This window comes from Haematobia irritans, chromosome 3, assembly GCF_050003625.1.
Source record: "Haematobia irritans isolate KBUSLIRL chromosome 3, ASM5000362v1, whole genome shotgun sequence".
Taxonomy (NCBI): Eukaryota; Metazoa; Arthropoda; class Insecta; order Diptera; family Muscidae; genus Haematobia; species Haematobia irritans.
In genome coordinates, this window is record NC_134399.1 from 149,136,435 (window position 1) to 149,155,217 (window position 18,783).

The 18,783-nt window shown below is 33.1% G+C and overlaps 1 protein-coding gene and 1 long non-coding RNA gene across 2 annotated transcripts in view; both read right to left on the reverse strand.

The window, feature by feature from the left end:
• The window catches only part of Pdzd8 (PDZ domain containing 8), a 43,510-nt gene extending 39,114 nt beyond the window's left edge, over positions 1-4,396 (reverse strand). The window contains exon 1 of the mRNA XM_075302220.1: positions 4,100-4,396. Within this exon, the coding sequence (XP_075158335.1) occupies positions 4,100-4,264 (165 nt within the window). The 5' untranslated portion in view covers positions 4,265-4,396. The remainder of the gene's footprint in view (positions 1-4,099) is intronic.
• A 9,172-nt stretch (positions 4,397-13,568) lies between these two features.
• Positions 13,569-14,515, reverse strand: LOC142229487 (uncharacterized). The gene is made up of 3 exons (XR_012720415.1): positions 14,266-14,515; positions 13,831-14,202; positions 13,569-13,665 (listed from the first exon to the last, which is right to left on the reverse strand). It is a non-coding gene; the product is annotated as an uncharacterized LOC142229487 (long non-coding RNA).
• Between the last annotated feature and the right edge of the window lie 4,268 nt (positions 14,516-18,783).

Sequence of the window (18,783 nt, forward strand, 5' to 3'; positions counted from 1 at the left end):
CCCCTAAAACTATGTTGGGTGACATATAAAGGTTCACACAGAAAAACAATTCCGTAGTTAAATTAATGCTAAATTTAAGTTATTTTTATTTCAAAAAAATTATTTGCTAGTAGTTAAATATTATTAAATTTTTTGAAAATTTCCATAGCTTAATGAAATCTTACTTTTTTGAATATGTCTCAAACATTTTAATGAACTAACGGAAAAGAACATTTTAGTAAGAATGAACTACTGTATGTTTAAAATGGTCATGATTTGACGCCAATGGTTTTCTTCTTTACTTTTAGTTCATTTTATACCCTTCACCACTACTGTGGTACAGGGTATAATAAGTTTGTGCATTTGTATGTAACGCCAAGAAATAGTGGTCATAGACCCATCTTTAAGTATACCGATCGGCTTAGAATTAAATTCTGAGTCAAGTTAGCGATGTCCGTCTGTCTGTCTGTCTAGCCACAAAAGCCAGATTTGCTTCAAATTTTGGACAAGGGGTACGTTTAATAGTATCGTTAAGTGTGTCAAATTTTGTTAAAATCGGTTCAGATTTAGATATAGCTCACATATAAATCTTTCGCCCGATTTGGACCTATATGATCTCAAAAGCCAGAGTTTAGCCCTGACATACTTCAAATTTTGCACAAGGGGTACTTTTAACGATACTATTGTATGTGCCAAATATTGTCAAAATCGATTTAGATTTAGATATAGCTCCCATACATATCTTTCGTCAGATTTGAACTTATATGGCCTCAAAATCCAGGGTTTTGCCGTGATTTGCTTCAAACTTCGCGCAAGGGTTCCGTTTAGTAGTATCGGTAATTGTGCCAAATTTGGTTGAAATCGGTTCAGATTTAGATATGGCTCCCATATATATCTTCCGTCCGATTTGCACTCATATGACCAAGGAGGCCAAAGTTATACTCACATTTACGTGAAATTTCGCCTAGATAGCAGAATTATTATTCTAACTATACATCTCAAATTTAGTCAAAATCGGTTCAGATAATATATAGCTCCCATATATACGTATACCAGAGTTGGGGAAATATAGTAGACTATTACACATTTTAGACCCATTTTCAATGGAAGTTTCCTCCAATTAACTGGATAGCGTTAGCCGATTTAAATTTTAATTCTAGAGATTTTGTAGAAGTAAAAAATTGTCTCCTTTATATAGCTTCCAGCAAATGTGAAGTAGTTGAGATGGTAACCCAAATGTTGGCTTACATAGGGGTGAAGGGTATAATATAGTTGGCCCCGCCCGACTTTAGACTTTACTTACTTGTTTTTCTATGAAAGGGTGTAGATTCGTTAACTGCATTTCAAAAGTACAACAGGGCATTAAGTTTTCCTGGTTTTAACAACGCTTTGTGGAAATCTCAAAGTGTGAAGTACAATTTAGTTAAATTTTGTCTGTCTGTATGTCTGTCCGTCCGTCCGTTCGTCTGTCTGTATATGTAATTTTGTGCACAAAGTACAGCCCGGAATTTAAGTCCGATAGACCTCAAATTTTGCGTAGGGCCGTTTCTTGGGACAGAGACAATCGCTATTGGTTTTTGGAAACAATCGGTTCAGATTTAGATGTAGCTGCCATATATATTTATCCCCGATTTGGTCATAGTTAGCGTGTTTATAAACCGATTTTCTTGAAATACCGTATATCCAACTAGTTTATGAATCTCAAAAATCTTGCAAAATATCAGCCAAATCGGTTCAGATTTAGATATAATATAGCTCCCATATATATCTTTCGTCCGATTTAGACTCATATGACCACAGAGGCCAAAGTTTACTACCGATCTTCGTGAAATTTTGCACAGAGGCTAGAATTGACATTCTACCAATGCTTGGTAAATTTGATTGAAATCGGTTCAAATTTAGATATAGATCACATATATATCTTTCGTCCGATTTGAACTTATATGGCCACAAAAGCCGGAGTTTTGCCGTGAAGTGCTTCAAATTTCCATTGAAAATGGATAGCGTTAGCCGATTTTAATTCTAGAGATTTTGTAGAAGTAAAAAAATTGTCTCCTTTATATAGCTTCCAGCAAATGTGAAGTAGTTGAGATGGTAACACAAATTTTGGCCTACATAGGGGTGAAGGGTATAATATAGTTGGCCCCTCCCGACTTTAGACTTTACTTACTTGTTCTTTCTAGAAAACAGTTTCCAGAGCCACTTGTGGCCATTTCATATGACCAATCGGAAAAACTTTTTGTGCCGTTTCATGCTAGTCGGTGAGAGATTTATCCACTTGTACACATCCGAAACCGAGGAATTGTTTAAAGTGTAGACTGCACCAGACGAATCTTGTCCGAAGAAGGAGCAGACTGTCTCATAAGCCGGAAAGGTGATTGTCACTTCTTTTTGGTATTCACAATCTGTGTCTAAGATCACCACAATCGCCTACATGGAATTGAGATAACCTGTTTCCCTTTCAATTGTATTTTCACATAAATTGTGATACTATCCTAATATTTAAAACACATCTACTAGCTCTATCGTAAAATTTGACAAATCGTGAACATTTTCGTGAGATTATTTTTTACATAGCTCCGGACAAATTTTTATCAATGGTATAGTGAATTCAACCGAGGTCGTAGTTCACTCCAAGATGAATTTCGTTTAGGTCATCCATAATCACTTGTTGTTCCGGAAACAATTGATGCTGTATGCCAACTAATATTGCAAGATCGTCATGTGACGTATTATAAGATTGAGAGAACATTAGGCATTAGTGGAATCAGCTTAAATTCAATAGAACATGAACATTTGACCGTCAAACAATTGGAAAATTTTGTCAAAAATTTATTTCTATAGAAAATTTTGTCAACATATTTTTTCCCACAGAAAATTTTGCCAAAATTTTATTTCTACAAAATTTTTTGTAAAAATGTTATTTCTTTAGAAAATTTTGTCAACATTTTTTTTCCTACAGAAAATTTTGTCAAAATTTTATATCTATTGAAAATTTTGTTAAAACTTTATGTTTGTGAAAAATTTTATTAAAATTTGATTTCAATTGAAAATTTTGTTAAAATGTTATTTCTATATAAAAGGTTGTAAAATTGTCTTTCTATAGAAAATTTTGTCAAAAATTTATTTTTTTATAACATTTTCTTTCTACAGAAAATTTTGTCTAAATTTTATTTCTATAGAAAGTTTTGTCAGAATTTTCTTTCCTTAGAATATTTTGTCAGAATTTTCTTTCTATATAACATTTTGTCAGAATTTTATTTCTATAGAAAATTTTATCAATTTTTTTTTTCTGCAGAAATTTTAGTCAAAATTTTATTTCTATAGAAAAGTTTGTCAAAATTTTATTTATTACAGAAAATTTTGTCATAATTTTATTTATTACAGAAAATGTTGTTAAAATTTTATTTATTACAGAAAATTTTTTCAAAATTTTATTTATTACAGAAAATTTTGCCAAAATTTTATGTCTATTGAAAATTTTGTTAAAAAGATATTTCTATAGAAAATTTTGTCAGAATTTTCATTCCATAAAATATTTTGTCAGAGTTTTCTTTCTATAGAAAATGTTGTCAGCATTGTATTTCTGTAGAACATTTTGTAAAAAATTTATTTGTATAGAAAATTTTGTCAAATTTTTTTTATATAGAAAATTTTGTCAACATTTTATTTCTATAGAAAATTTTGACAATTTTTTTTATATGGAAAATGTTGTCAAAATTTGCAAAAAAATGAGGTCTAAATTTTTAAAGAAAACTTTGTCAAAATATTATTTCTATAGAAAATTTTGCAAAATTTTAATTCTATAGAAAATTTTGTTCCGAAATATGAAAGGCAACACTGTTAGTCAATGTTTCATTGACAACCTACACACCGGTTGTTCATGTCATAATTGATGTAACCCATGAATGGAAACAGAGTTGGCAATGTAAAATAATAACAAGACATTGCAACAATTTCAAATGGGCCATAAAACTTGTATGGTACACCCACCAGAATGCCACAACCCTTTTTGGCATAAAAGAAAGTATGTATTAAAATTATTGAATATTTATGAGGTAAAGGTTGCAAGGATAGTTGGTTGGTGTGCCTGTTAACTGAATGACAGGTTGATATTTACCTTCGGCAGTGTGTATTTGGCATTTATATCCTTCTGTTCGGCTGTCTCTTCGGGCAACAGGGAAAATTTCAAATATACATAGTATTGAAAAAGTAGCATAAACACAGCTCCAATAATAAAAAATGTAAAACTTAACAATATCAGCATTGAGAGATTTATATCCATATTGATTGATTGATTGATTGGTTGATTGTGGGACTGACTGATGATTTGATTAACTCAGATGATTGAATTGGTTTCGATACAATTCGATTGCTTTGGCGGTTTGTTTTTTTAATTGATTTGGGTGCAACAACAATAACAAACCAAATGTAAGGAATCTTTTACTCCCACATACTCATACACATAGTCGCACCTCACAAACCCATTTTACACACTTATACACACACACACGCACACACCCACATATAAATATATACGTTTACAATCAATACGTCGATTTAATAATTCAGGTTACCACAATATGGAATTTTTTACAGAGATTTTCATGTGGAGGAGTAGACTTTTCTTTTTGGTATTTTCTTTACGTTTATTGTGGTTTAACAATTTAGCTGCCGTATATTATGTTGGAATTGTCGTGTTGAAGGCCTTAGCCTAAAATGGGCTTTAATTGCACGGTAATTATTGTACAGCAACATTTAAACAGCTTTTTTCGGGGGTTTTCTTTGCCATTCTTATAAAATCACTTTGATATTGGGAAACATTTGGGTTTTCACTTTTTGTTTTCACACTTGGCTAACTGCAGGATATCTTCATTTAAATATTTTTCTTCGGATCTTTTTTTTTTGCTTCTATCTTATATTAGATTTTTTCTTAATATTTCCTGCTGCGGTACCTCGATAATGCGTTTTACTTCATCCGTCGTTTTTGGTTTTTGTGTCTGTACATAATCTGCACTTGTTCGAAATTACAAGAGTCCGTAAATAGACTTCCTTTGGCTTTTGCTGGATTCTTTGAAGTACTTGCGCTATAGGGGTGCATTTCTACTTAGTTTCATATTCACTTTGGACCGCAATACAACATGAAAACAACCCCTGAAAATCGATAGATGCGCCCGAGTTTCTTATCGCCACCATCAGCTGTTATTTCCCTGGAATTGAAACACAGCTATCACGATTTGGTCTCTGTTTGTTTACATATTTCACATTCTCAGGCGTTTCACATATTTTTATTTTTGTTACTATGAGTGTGGTTGTTGTTGCTGTTGTCATTGTACTCATGCTGGTATTCGCTGGTTGCATATGTTTTGAAAACAAATGCGGCATTTGTTTTCGTTATTTTCTTCTCTATGTTTTCCAATGTAAACAAACGCTATCTTCTCTCTGTCTTCTTAATAAAATCACCTTCATCCCTTCAGGATCTTTGCTTAAAGGGGTTGTTGGAGAATGTGTTCAGCGTCATCCGATTAAAATATAATCAAAAGGGGATGTGTACCTCAAATGACACGAACGGTAGCAAAATTCACTTGTAGTCTTATATGGAATTTAATCCTCTTTAATGAATACCAGTACAGGGCAATACAGGGTATTTCAATAATAGAAACTAAAATATCAAGTGCCAAATTGCCATAATGATACGACTTTTGCTTGAAAATTTTATTTATTACAGAAAATTTTGTCAACATTTTATTTATTACAGAAAAGTTTGTCAAAATTTTATGTCTATTGAAAAAAAGGAACATTTTGTAAAAATTTTATTTGTGTAGAAAATTGTGGCCAAACTTTATTTCAATGGAAAATTTTGTCAACATTTTATATCTATAGAAAATTTTGACAATTTTTTTATATGGAAAATGTTGTCAAAATTTGCAAAATTTTAATTCTATAGAAATTGAGGTCTAAATTTCCATAGAAAACTTTGTCGAAATATTATTAAATTTGGCATAGGGCCGTTTCTTGGGACAGAGACAATCGCTATTGGTTTTGGAAAAAATCGGTTCAGATTTAGATATAGCTGCCATATATATTTATCCCCGATTTGGTCATAGTTATCGTGTTTATCAACCGATTTTCTTGAATCCAAATATTTTATGAATCTCGAAAATTTTGCAAAATATCAGCCAAATCGGTTCAGATTTAGATATAGCTCCCATATATATCTTTCCTTCGATTTAGACTCATATGACCACAGAGGCCAAAGTTTACTACCGATCTCCGTGAAATTTTGCACAAAGGGTAGAATTGACATTCTATCAATGTTTGGTAAATTTGATTGAAATCGGTTCAAATTTAGATATAGCTCCCATATATATCTTTCGTCCGATTTGAACTTATATGGCCACAAAAGCCAGAGTTTTGCCGTGATTTGCTTCAAATTTTGGACAAGGGGTACGTTTAATAGTATCGTTAAGCGTGTCAAATTTTGTTAAAATCGGTTCAGATTTAGATATAGCTCACATATATATCTATCGCCAAATTTGGACTTATATGGTCTCAAAAGCGAGAGTTTTGCCCTGACTTACTTCAAATTTTGCACATGTGGTACTTTTAACGATACTACACTGGTAGAAAAAGTTTCGTTATATTAATGAAATGTGTCATTAAAATTGAGCCAATGAAACAAATTCACTGATATAACGAAATTTTTCGTTATTATAACGAATTTTCTGTTAGTCAACGAAACGTTTCGTACTATTAACGAACATTTTCATTGTCTTAATGAAAATGTTTCGTTATATCAATGACAAATTTTCGTTGGCTCAATTTTAATGAAATTTTCTTTGTGTGTATTGTATGTGCCAAATATGGTCAAAACCGATTCAGATTTAGATATAGCTCCTATATATATATCTTTCGTCCGATTTGAACTTATATGGCCTCAAAATCCAGGGTTTTGCAGTAGTTTGCTTCAAATTTCGTACAAGGAGTACGTTTAGTAGTATGGGTAATTGTGCCAAATTTGGTTGAAATCGGTTTAGATTTAGATATGGCTCCGATATATATCTTCCGTCCGATTTGCACTCATATGACCAGGGGGGACAAAGTTATACTCCCATTTACGTGAAATTTCGCATAGATAGCAGAATTATTATTCTAACTATACATGTCAAATTTAGTCAAAATCGGTTCAGATTATATATAGCTCCCATATATACGTACACCAGAGTTGGGGAAATATGGTAGACTGTTACACATTTTAGACCCATTTTCAATGGAAGTTTCCTCCAATCAACTGGATAGCGTTAGCCGATTTAAATTTTAATTCTAGAGATTTTGTGGAAGTAACAAAATTGTCTCATTTATATAGCTTCCACCAAATGTGAAGTAGTGGAGATGGTAACACAAATTTTGGCCTGCATAGGGGTGAAGTGTATAGTATAGTCGGCCCCGCCCCACTTTAGACTTTACTTACTTGTTTCTTACTAACATTGTGTTACACCCTAGTGCATTGGCCGACTTAAATTTTGAGTCTATAGATTTTATAGAAGTCTATCAAATTCTGTACAGATCGAGTGATATTTAAATATATGTATTTGGGTCGGCCCCACCCGACTTTAGACTTTCCTTACTTGTTTACCCTGAAATTTGTAAGGTGGAATTAGAATCGAGACACAACAGCCTTGATTTCAGTATAATATATGATTATCTTATCTATCGATAGGCCTCTAAAAGCGTTCATTGTTTGATAATGGCCAGTCCTGTCGGTCAATAACACCTAACAGTACTTTGACCAATCTTCCCCTAACCATTCTATATATTAAAAGAAAATTATTGGTAAACCAAACTGAACTTTATTGAACTATTTTAAACATGCTCCATTATCGACAATTGTATTACAACCTATTTCTTTCCTTTGCCTTTAGCTTTAGCCTTTCCTTTGCCTTTTCCCTTGCCTTTGCCCTTACCCTTTGATTTCTTGGGTTTCTTAGATTTTTTGTTCTTCTTCTTCTTTGACTTCTTTGGCTTCTTGGGTTTCTTAGGCTTCTTGGGTTTTTTTGGTTTCGTAGTAGGAGTTTCTGTAGCTCCTTCATCGGTGGGCTCAGTAGCGGCAGCGTCGGTACCGGGTTCAGTTGCTACATCAGTACTTTCTTCTGCTGGTGCCTCACCTTCAGCTGGTGCTTCACCTTCAGCTGGTACCTCTTCTTCTGCTGCTTCCTCTTCTTCAACGGGTGCCTCTTCTTCTGCAGGTTCCTCCTCTTCACCACCTTCTTCGGGTGGAGTTTCGCCTTCTGCTGGAGCTTCATCTGCAGGTGCTTCGGTGGCAGCAGCAGGATCTTCTACTGGGGCCTCAGTAACATCTGTTGCTTCTGCTGGTGGGTCTTCTGCTGCAACTTGACCGAGAGCGGCAATCAAAATGCCCAAACACAGGAAAATGGTTAACAACTTCATTTTAGAGCACCACAAGCAATGCTGCTCGCTCAAAACCAATGGATTATGATGCTTTTCTTGAACTCTAAGCGATATTTAAAGGAATTTTGTCCACGCTGTAATCGACGAAACCGAAAACGTGTCAGAAACCATTTGATTTTGTGAAATTTATTTATTTATTTAATACGGTATTTTATTTGCCAATAAAATGTGTTCAAGTCAAGCTTTAACAAATATTGATCCACATTTTGCTACAAATCTATTAAAATTGAGAAGGAATTATCATTTGATATACCAACCACATACACTGAAAAAAAACATTGTCCTGAAATCAACAATTTCATAAAATACGAAAGCAAATTTTGCTTAGCATAGAAGACGCATTTCTCCACTATAAAGCTTTTTTCCTTGTCCAAAAGTCGATAAACTTTTCAATGAAGTCATATTGTCCTTATAATTTCAAAATGGGTATCCTAACATGCAAGAAAAAATGTTTGGGCTAAGGTCAACTTGACTTTAACAATTCAGAAAAATTCTTTAAAACTAATGAAATTGTCTTTTAATTTGTTGTCTTTTTGCATCTTGACTACAAAGCAAAAAATCGTTCAAATATAGGAAATCTTTTTCATTACTTTATTTTAAAGACGTTTTTTACTTGAAACATAGCATAATTTCTACTGGAAGTCGAGTCTGAATTTGGAAAATAAAGTTGTTGTTAACTCGTTTTTAAAGGACTTTGATAGCATATGAAGAAAAAAAGCTGAAAAAACGAATTTGCTTCCTAGAAGCAAGTACACAAAACACAAGTTTAAAAGAGAATTGTGTCTTAAAAGTATCCTTACATGTATTCTCCGCTTCTTTGGCTCGGAATAAATACCAACATTTTTAAAGTAAAGACAAAATCTTTGGAACCGGGCATGCTTTTTTCATTGTATCAATTTATTTATTATAGAAAATATATTTTACGGATATATTTTCAATAATTAACTATTATTTTGAATATTATAAATTTAAGATAAACAAAAATATATGAAGCTATGGGTTAAAAAATTGATGACAAAAATAAAAATTGTATAAGACCCATGATGTCATAGAATGTTAAACACAAATCTTTTGTTAAATCCAAATATTTCATGATATTTTCCATTTTCTATATTACTTATATTAATATTATAACATCTGTTTGGTGAAACATGATATTTACACTCCAAAAATATTGTTTCTCTGCACTTACAAAAAACTTGCCCGGTTCCAAAGATTTTGTCTGTACACTAATGGTTTTGGTATTGATTCCGAGCCAAAAAAGCGGAGAAATGAATTAAGGACATTTTTAGGACGTGTACTTGATGTTATTTGAATTTATTCGTTTTTCAGATTTTTCTTCACGTTCTATCAAAGTTCATTAAAATGTGTTAAGAAAAACTAAAAATTCCAAATTCCAGCTCGCCTTTAAAATAAAATGATGAAACACATCTCCTTTTTTGCTTTGTAATCAAGATGAAACAATTTAAAGACGATTTCATTAAGTTTGAAAAATGATTATTAAAGGCATGTTGACCTTAGTCAAACCATTTTCCTTCATGTAAATATACCCGTTTAGATACTAAATGGGTACATTTTTAATGAAGTGATTAACTTCATTAAAAAGTTTCTTCTTCTATACCAAGCAAAAAACACACTCCTATTTTAAGGATAATAAATATTTGGCCTCACGAAATAATTTTTTCAGTGTGACATATATATATGATATCAACGACTCATTTGACGCACTTTGTCTTATAACATATGGCTATACTTTCCATAATTAACTTATTCATATTATTTTGCATAACATAACTCTAAGATAAACAAAAATATATGAAACTATAGGTTAAAAAAGGGATGACAAAAAATGGAACAAGAGGGGCTAGAGGGCCAAGACCCATGACGTCATAGAATGTTAAACACAAATCTTTTGTTAAAACCATATATTCCGTTGTACGAAGGCGGTTCGGAAACTTCTTAGCCTATCAAAGAGAATAGTTAGTTTTTAAAAATATTTTTATTTTTCATTATAATCTCCTGAAACTTCAATACACTTTGTCCAACGCTTTTCTACCAATTCAATCCCTTGATTAAAATAGTTTTCCTCAAGGTCTTCAAAATAGTGGTTTACAAGTGTAACTCCATCTTCATTTGAGGTAAAACGCTTGCCAGCAATGAATTTTTTTAGATTTGGGAACAAGTAGAAGTCACTGGGAGCTAAATCAGGAGAATAAGGTGGTTGGTCAAGCAATTCGTACTTTAATTCTTTGATTTTAGCCACTCTTGTGCGCTGGTGCGTTGTCTTCATGAAAAATTATTTTTTGTGTTGTAAGCCAGGACGTTTTTCTCGAATTTGTACATTTAATTGATCCAAAAGATTGCAATAGTACTCTGTGTTTGTTGTTTTACCCTTTTGCAGATAGTCAATCAATAAAATACCTTTGAAGTCCCAAAAAAAACCGTTGTCATAACCTTACCAGCCGATTGAATTGTTTTTGCCTTCTTAGGGGCAATTCCTCCAGCTTCGGTCCATTGTTTGGATTGTTCTTTTGTCTCTGGACTATAGTTGTGGATCCATGTCTCATCAACAGTTATGAAACGACGCTTAAAATCCATTTTATTTCGCTTAAAACGATCCAAACAAGCTTGAGAAATGTTCATTCTTATGCGTTTTTGATCGATTGTTAACAAATGCGGCACCCATATTGCAGAAAGCTTTTTCATCTGTGGTTCTTTATGCAAAATTAAATGCACTCGATCATTTGAGATGCCCATGATATTAGCAATTTCATGCACTTTTATTCGTCGATCATTTAATACCATATCATGCACTTTGGCTACAATTTATGTTGTTGTTGCTGTTTTAGGACGTCCACTAGGTGGTTCGTCTTCAGTGCTTGTACGACCACGTTTAAATGCAGCAACCCAATTTTATACTGTTGCATATGAAGGAGCACTTTCATCTAACACATTCACCATATCATTATGAATTTCTTGTCCCGATAAACCTTTTTTATGTAAATATTTAATGACAGCACGCATTTCTAATTTTTCCATTGTAAAAAAATTGCGGATGCGTCTTTATTGAACACCTGTTTCTATATGAAGGAGTTGCCAGATCGAAACAAAATTTAACATGTGTTCATAACAAAGATGGAAGTTTCCAAAACACTTAACTTTTTTTCTGTTTATACCGCGCTTTTTGTGCTAGTCTAAGAAGTTTCCGAACTGCCCTCGTATATGCCATTTTCGATATTATTGAAATTCAGTCTTGATATTATATCACCTGTTTGGTGAAATAAGACGACTACACACAAAAATAAATATTTTTTCTCCTGACATAATCCCAAACATATTTAGCCATAAGCAATATCGCCACAGCAAAATCCTGTCACGCGCATACCCCTAGATCGGCGTGAACATGAATTCGACATTCCTTGTTAGTTTCATTCTTTGTTGTTGAAAGACCAAGATCCTTCCTGTCCGAAGATATCAAAGACCAATATATTATTTTTGGGTAAATATCTCATCAAAAAAGAGCTAATAAATAAATTTGGATCCTCCATTTGTAATCCGGAACTAGGGCAAACTTGGATCATCTTCAATGATTTTTTGGATCCGTTAATTAAAAGATATGTCCACCAATTTCACATTTTACATTTATCAATATTATTTTTTTATTACACTTTTATTTTCTTATTATTTAATTAGTTTTCAATTTAAAAATGTTTTGCTCCCACAAACGCCATAAACTTGAAGCATCGAAACTAGAATTAAAATGTTTGTAATATGATCGTAATTTGACACCAAGGCATAACATTGTAACTACTTCTGGAGTTGTTTATTTATTATTATGAATAAAAAATGAAGAAGAACATATTTACGTGATATTAATGATTACGCAACCTTAATTTTAGGATGCACAATTTAAAAAATATTTAGGACAAATTTCTTTAAAATAATGGAATTTTAAATAAAATATATTTTATAATATTTACTTCAAAATATTTTTTTTTCGTTAAATTTAGGACACAAATTTTGTAAATTAAATTAAATTTAATAAATTCGCATGTCATCCTTAAAGTAAAGATAACACATTTCAGTTAAATAAAAAAACCCGGCGCCACACTGTTGCAACATCCAGAAGGAGACGAGATAGACACATGGTGTCTTTGGCAACAACGTTCAGGGTTGGTCCCTGAGTAGATCTAGCCATGTCCGTCTGTCCGTCCATTCTGCTCCAATTTTGCACCACTTCCGGAACATTTTGACTTTTGGCGACGCTTTTTTTTTGCTGGGATTGTGTTCCACCTTTGGACATTAGCCGACTTAAATTTAAAGTCTATACATGTTGTAGAAGTCTGGCAAATTTGTCCAGATCTGGTCAGATTTATATATATATATATATATATATATATATATATATATATATATATATATATATATATATATATATATATATATATATATATATATATATATATATATATATATATATATATATATATATATATATATGTGTATGGGAACATAAACCTTCATATATAGAACACGACACATTGGATATACTATCGAGAATGTGCATCTACGAAGTGGTGTAGTGTATAAAATAGTGGGCCCCGCCCGACTTTAGACTTTTCTTACTTATTTTAATTCAAAATCGTCCTTAAATTAACTGAAATATTGAATCTTCGGATTTAAGATAAAAACGTTTCAAATATGGTTTAATTTGGTTTAAGGTTTTTTTGGAATTAATACAACATTTTTTAATTTGAGGTATCCGTTATAATTTGGATACCCGTGTAAAAATTGGGGGATCTGATTTGATATGGTTAGATCTGAGCCAAGATATGGTCAGATCTGAGCAGATCCGAAAAATGGTTATATCTGGTCAGATCTAAATACTATGAAATTGGATCTGATCAGATCTCAAAAATGAGACACATCTAATCAGATCTAATTTGATATAATTGTATATTATTTGATACAATTGTATCTTTCGAGATCTTTCAACACATAAAAGCCCATAGTTTGTATATAAAATGAGATTAATTGTTTTATTTAATAATACAGACAAAAAGTATGTGCATAATAAATATGTTTAATTTAAATTGATCCATCAAAGGTATTTAAGAGTATTGACAGTTGAGTTATAGTGTTGTCCAAGGGTTTTTCGTTTGTTTCTTCTGCTTTGGACTTAGACACGCGACTAAAGTATTACAGCGTTAAGGCAATCTGCAATGAAATTAAGTTAAAAACCAATTATTAAACAAATATAGGAATAAACAAATATGGGAATATATTGAACTATGTAAGCAAGTATTAGTATTGTTTTGGATCATTCTTCTTTAAGTTGCAATAAAAATTGCCATATAATTTTATGTTGCTTTTAATACTCACATTTAAAGTGTATTCGGGATTAGGTTAGGTATAGCGATAGGCTGTTATTTTAGGCTCATACATACTATTCAGACCATCATGACATCGCAGTGATCAACATCTCATTTATCACTGACTGCTGCTCGATTCAATAATTAGCTCAATAACATGGGTCCTCCTTGTTATAATCGAGTCCTATCGGCATTTCACGTTGCGCTGAAACAACTTAGAGAATCTTTGAAGCAGAAATGTCACCAACATTACTGCGAGGAGATAATCCACCGCCGAAAAAATTTTTGGTGTTGGTCGGAACTGGGATTGAACCCGTGACCTTTTGAATGCAAGGCGGGCATGTTAACCAGTACACCACTGAGGTTTCCTTTTTTTCCAAATCTAGAAAATAGTAAAACAATATGAAAATGACTACTAAGGAAATAACAAATACAATCTACTTACCTACATAATCTCCGCAACAAAGGAAACGATATACACTTTATCAAAGGAACACATTTAAAACAATTATATTAAATTTCTTAATTTTCTCAGCTAGTCTTGCGTTAAATTTGTTTAGAAGTGATGCCCCTGACGGCGTTGACATTTGACATAATGACATTGAGGTTGTTGTTAAAACTAATGGATCGTTGACACTAAAAACATGAAGCACTTTTATAATGTATAGAACCCATTTATTAGTACGTATGATAGATGAAACAAGAAAAAACTTTTGTTGTTTGAAATTTTAAATTAAATTTACTATATAAATATTAAAATCATCTTGACTAATGAGACTCATTTCACTTCGGTGCCTGCGTCACCTTCTTGCTTAGAAAACCAAGAAGGTATTGAAGCCCCCATCCTCAAGGTACGACTTTTTGGTGATCTGGGCAACGTTTACTTTGAAGGAAACGTTTCCCGCGATTAAAAATGTTTTAAATAAAATGTAAATTACTATCTCCGAGTGGGACATATATTAAAAAGGGCGACTTGTTCAGAAATGTTAGTGCATAATCAAAATATACTAAATGTTTTTTAATGTTTGAAGTTCTATTATTTAAACAAACTACTAACTTTTGGGCAGTATGTCTGTTATTCCAAACTAACAGATTGTACTTTCGCAGAAAAACTGCGAAAACAGCACTTTTTTGTTTACAAAAAAAATCAGCAGTCAATGTTTCCTACAGCAGTCTTTTTATATGAGTATATTTCAAAATAAAAATTCATTTTGTAATCTACTTAGGATACTAAATAATGCTTTGGATGAAAGGTTAATTAAACTCCAAACGCATGGGAACGACAAATACTAAATGAGTGTTTTGATGAAACCCACATTTTTCTTACTCGAGGTGTCAAATGGATACAAATATCTACACATCCCTTTTATATAAAAATACCAAAACTAATATCTATACAGTACAATTAATAAAAAAGGCGTTTCTTTGCGAATTTTCAACAATTTATTTTTATTACTCTTTTTGACGTCAACCAGCAGTACGCGATAAAACATTTAAAAACTGGCGTTGTTCATTATATCCATTTCCAAAACTGACTGTTTTAGATTGTTAAACCATCTGAAGTGAAGGAGCTCAACCATGTTCTGAAACTCGAAAAACATGTTTATAAACTGCCAAATACTTTAAGATATATTATGTAAGTTCGTTAAATAAACAAAAGTTATTTTTCCATCTGTAACTTTGTGTATATATCTCGAATAGTTTTTTAGACGTGTATTTCAAAAATCTTTTTAACTTGTTCATGATTTTTATTATATTTTGGACCTTATTTAACCCCATATATAGTCAGATATGATGTTATATCTACCATATCTTATTAGATATAGTGCTATATATGGTCCTATCCAAGCATATATTATTAGATATGCCAGATATAATTAGATATTATACTATATATGATGAGATCTGCAATTATATCTAACCAGATCTAGCACCATATATAGCATATCTGTGCATATCTAATTATGTCTGAACCAATATCTGAACAGATCCAATTAGATCCAATTTGATATTATTAGATAGGATTGGATCCTCCAATTTTTACACGGGTACCTCAAATTTGTTTGTACGTGAATAGAATTATTAATATACCGGGAAAAGAAAATGAAATTTCGATAAATGGGATGTGAATCCTAAATTTAATTTTATTGATCCTACATTTAAGGCCAGATATGTCACTAAAAAACATATTTATTTTAAAAAGCCGGAAATGGCTCGGAATCAATATCAAAATCCTTAAGGAAAGGTCAAAATCATTGGATCCAAGTAAAGGGTGATACGGTCAAAATTTGATCAAGGGAAAACGCGTGTAAATCGGTGAAATCGTTTATTTAAAAAATCAATTTAAATTTCTTTTTCAAGTTCAATTAGTATAAAATTCAGGAAAAATATTCAGTTAGGCTTTCGCTTTTCCAAATCCGAATTGCCGGGCCTCACGCTTGACACCTGCCATCAGATTTTGTACAGCCACCTTGTCCACATTCTTCGCCGCAGAAAGCCAGTTTGCCTTGAACTGCTGCTCGTCCTTAGCAGTTTTTTTGGTCTTCTTTAGGTTCCGCTTGACAATAGGCCAGTATTTCTCAATTGGGCGGAGCTCTGGCGTGTTGGGAGGGTTCTTGTCCTTGGGAACCACCTGCACGTTGTTGGCGGCGTACCACTCCATGGCCTTTTTACCGTAATGGCAAGATGCCAAATCCGGCCAAAACAGTACGGAACAACCGTGTTTCTTCAGGAAAAGCAGCAGACGTTTATTCAAACACTCTTTCACGTAAATTTCTTGGTTGACAGTCCCGGAAGCTATGAAAATGCTGCTTTTCAAGCCACAGGTACACATGGCTTGCCAAACCAGATATTTCTTTGCGAACTTTGACAGTTTTATGTGCTTGAAAATATCTGCTACCTTTCCCCTTCCTTTTGTCGTATAAAACTCCTATCCCGGAAGCTGCTTGTAGGTTTCGTCGTCCATTACCACGCAGTCAAACTTCGTCAGCATCGTCGTGTACAGCCTCCGGGATCGCGCTTTGGCCGTCGTATTTTGTTTAGCATCGCGATTTGGAGTCACTACCTTCTTGTAAGTCGATATTCCGGCTCGTTTTTTGGCTCGAGGCACGGTTGTAGACGATACACCCAGCTTATTTGCGGCATCTCGGAGAGAGAGGTTAGGGTTTCGCTTGAAACTACCGGCAACTCTCTTTGTCGTCTCAGCGGCTTCCGGTTTTCGATTTCCCCCCGATCCAGACTTCCTGGCTGTCGACAAACGTTCCCCGAACACTTTAATTACATTTATAACGGTTGATTTGGTAACTTTTAGCGATTTTGCCAGCTTTGTGTGCGAGTAGCTCGGATTTTCGCGATGCGCGAGCAAAATTTTGATACGCTGCTCTTCTTGCTTGGACGGCATTTTGACAACTGAAGAGTGAATTCCAAAATCAAAATCGGAGCAACATTCTACACACACACCTTCAAAATGAGGGGTGTTCAGGTTTTTTAAATGCAAAATTGAAAGAAATACGTCAAGTTTATATTGACCAAATTTTGACCGTATCACCCTTTAAACTAAAATAAAGTTAAAAGTGGCTTTGGTGAATTATTTAAATTTTGTCGAAAAAATCTAAATTTATTGTAGAAAAATTAAGAATTTTTGAAAATATTTGGGGTCAAATGTTTCAGACGAGTGGTAGAATGCATTAAAAATCATAAAAATTAATTATTTGGGAAAATATCACAAAATTGTTCAATTCACATCCACTGAACACTGAATTCGGATCACACCTTAAGAAGTGCTGCAAATTCAGTGCAACAGCTGTTGAAATGGTGGACATCCGTCCTATGACAAACCTATGTTAAATACATTGCTTCTGCGTCAATTTTGTACCACTTCCGGAGTCAATAAGAACATTTTCATTACATTACAATTTATACATTAAAAAACTCGCAAAAACTACTTTTTATAGCCGAGTCCGAACGTAGTTCCACATTTCGGTGAAACCACCTTGAGAAGCTTTTAAACACTCAGAAATATCACCAGCATTCCTGAGAGGGGCTAATCCACCGCTGAAAAACTTTTTGGTGTTCGGTCGAAACGGGGGTTGAACCTGCTATCCTACGTGTGCATAAATTCATTTTCGGTATTAAAATAATTAAAACTAAGCCGTTTGATAGTTTCTAATACACTTCTAATTGACATTGTGAAATATATCGCACATATGCTTTGTTTATGGCTAAAAACAGCTAATAATAGCGTGCTACCTTCCGAAAGTTTTTACAAGGAAAAATGTTCAGTAATACCAGCAACTTCTTTTTGCTGGCTATTTGGAGTGAACGTATGACTTCCAGTACAATTTTGTGATAGTATTCAAAATATATCGGGTACGCAAACGGAGCTAATATGCCATAATTATTGTCATATTATTATGCATTTTAAATGAAATAAAGCTTTTAATTTGTTTAAATTTAAATCAATAATGTGACTTTTGACACAACAAAAACTTAGCTTTTTCTGGCTATTTTTATACCCACCACCATAGAATGGTGACGGGGTATAATAAGTTTGTCATTCCGTTTGTAACACATCGAAATATCGATTTCCGACTATATAAAGTATATATATTCTTGATCAGGGAGAAATTTTAAGACGATATAAGCATGTCCGTCTGTCTGTTGTAAACACGCTACAGCCTTCAATAATGGCGCTATAGTCCTGAAATTTGGCACAGATTCGTGTTTTGTTTGAAGGCAGGTCTAGTATGCAGATGGGCTATATCGGTCCAAGTTTTGATATTGTCCCCATATAAACCGACCTCCCGATTTGGGGTCTTGGGCTTTAAACCCGTAGTTGTTATCCAATTCGCCTGAAATTGGGAATCTAGAGGTGTTTTAGGACCATCAAAGTGTGTGCCGAAAATTGTGCATATTGGTCCATATAGACTGATTTCCGGATTTTGCTTCTTGGGCGTCCAGAAAC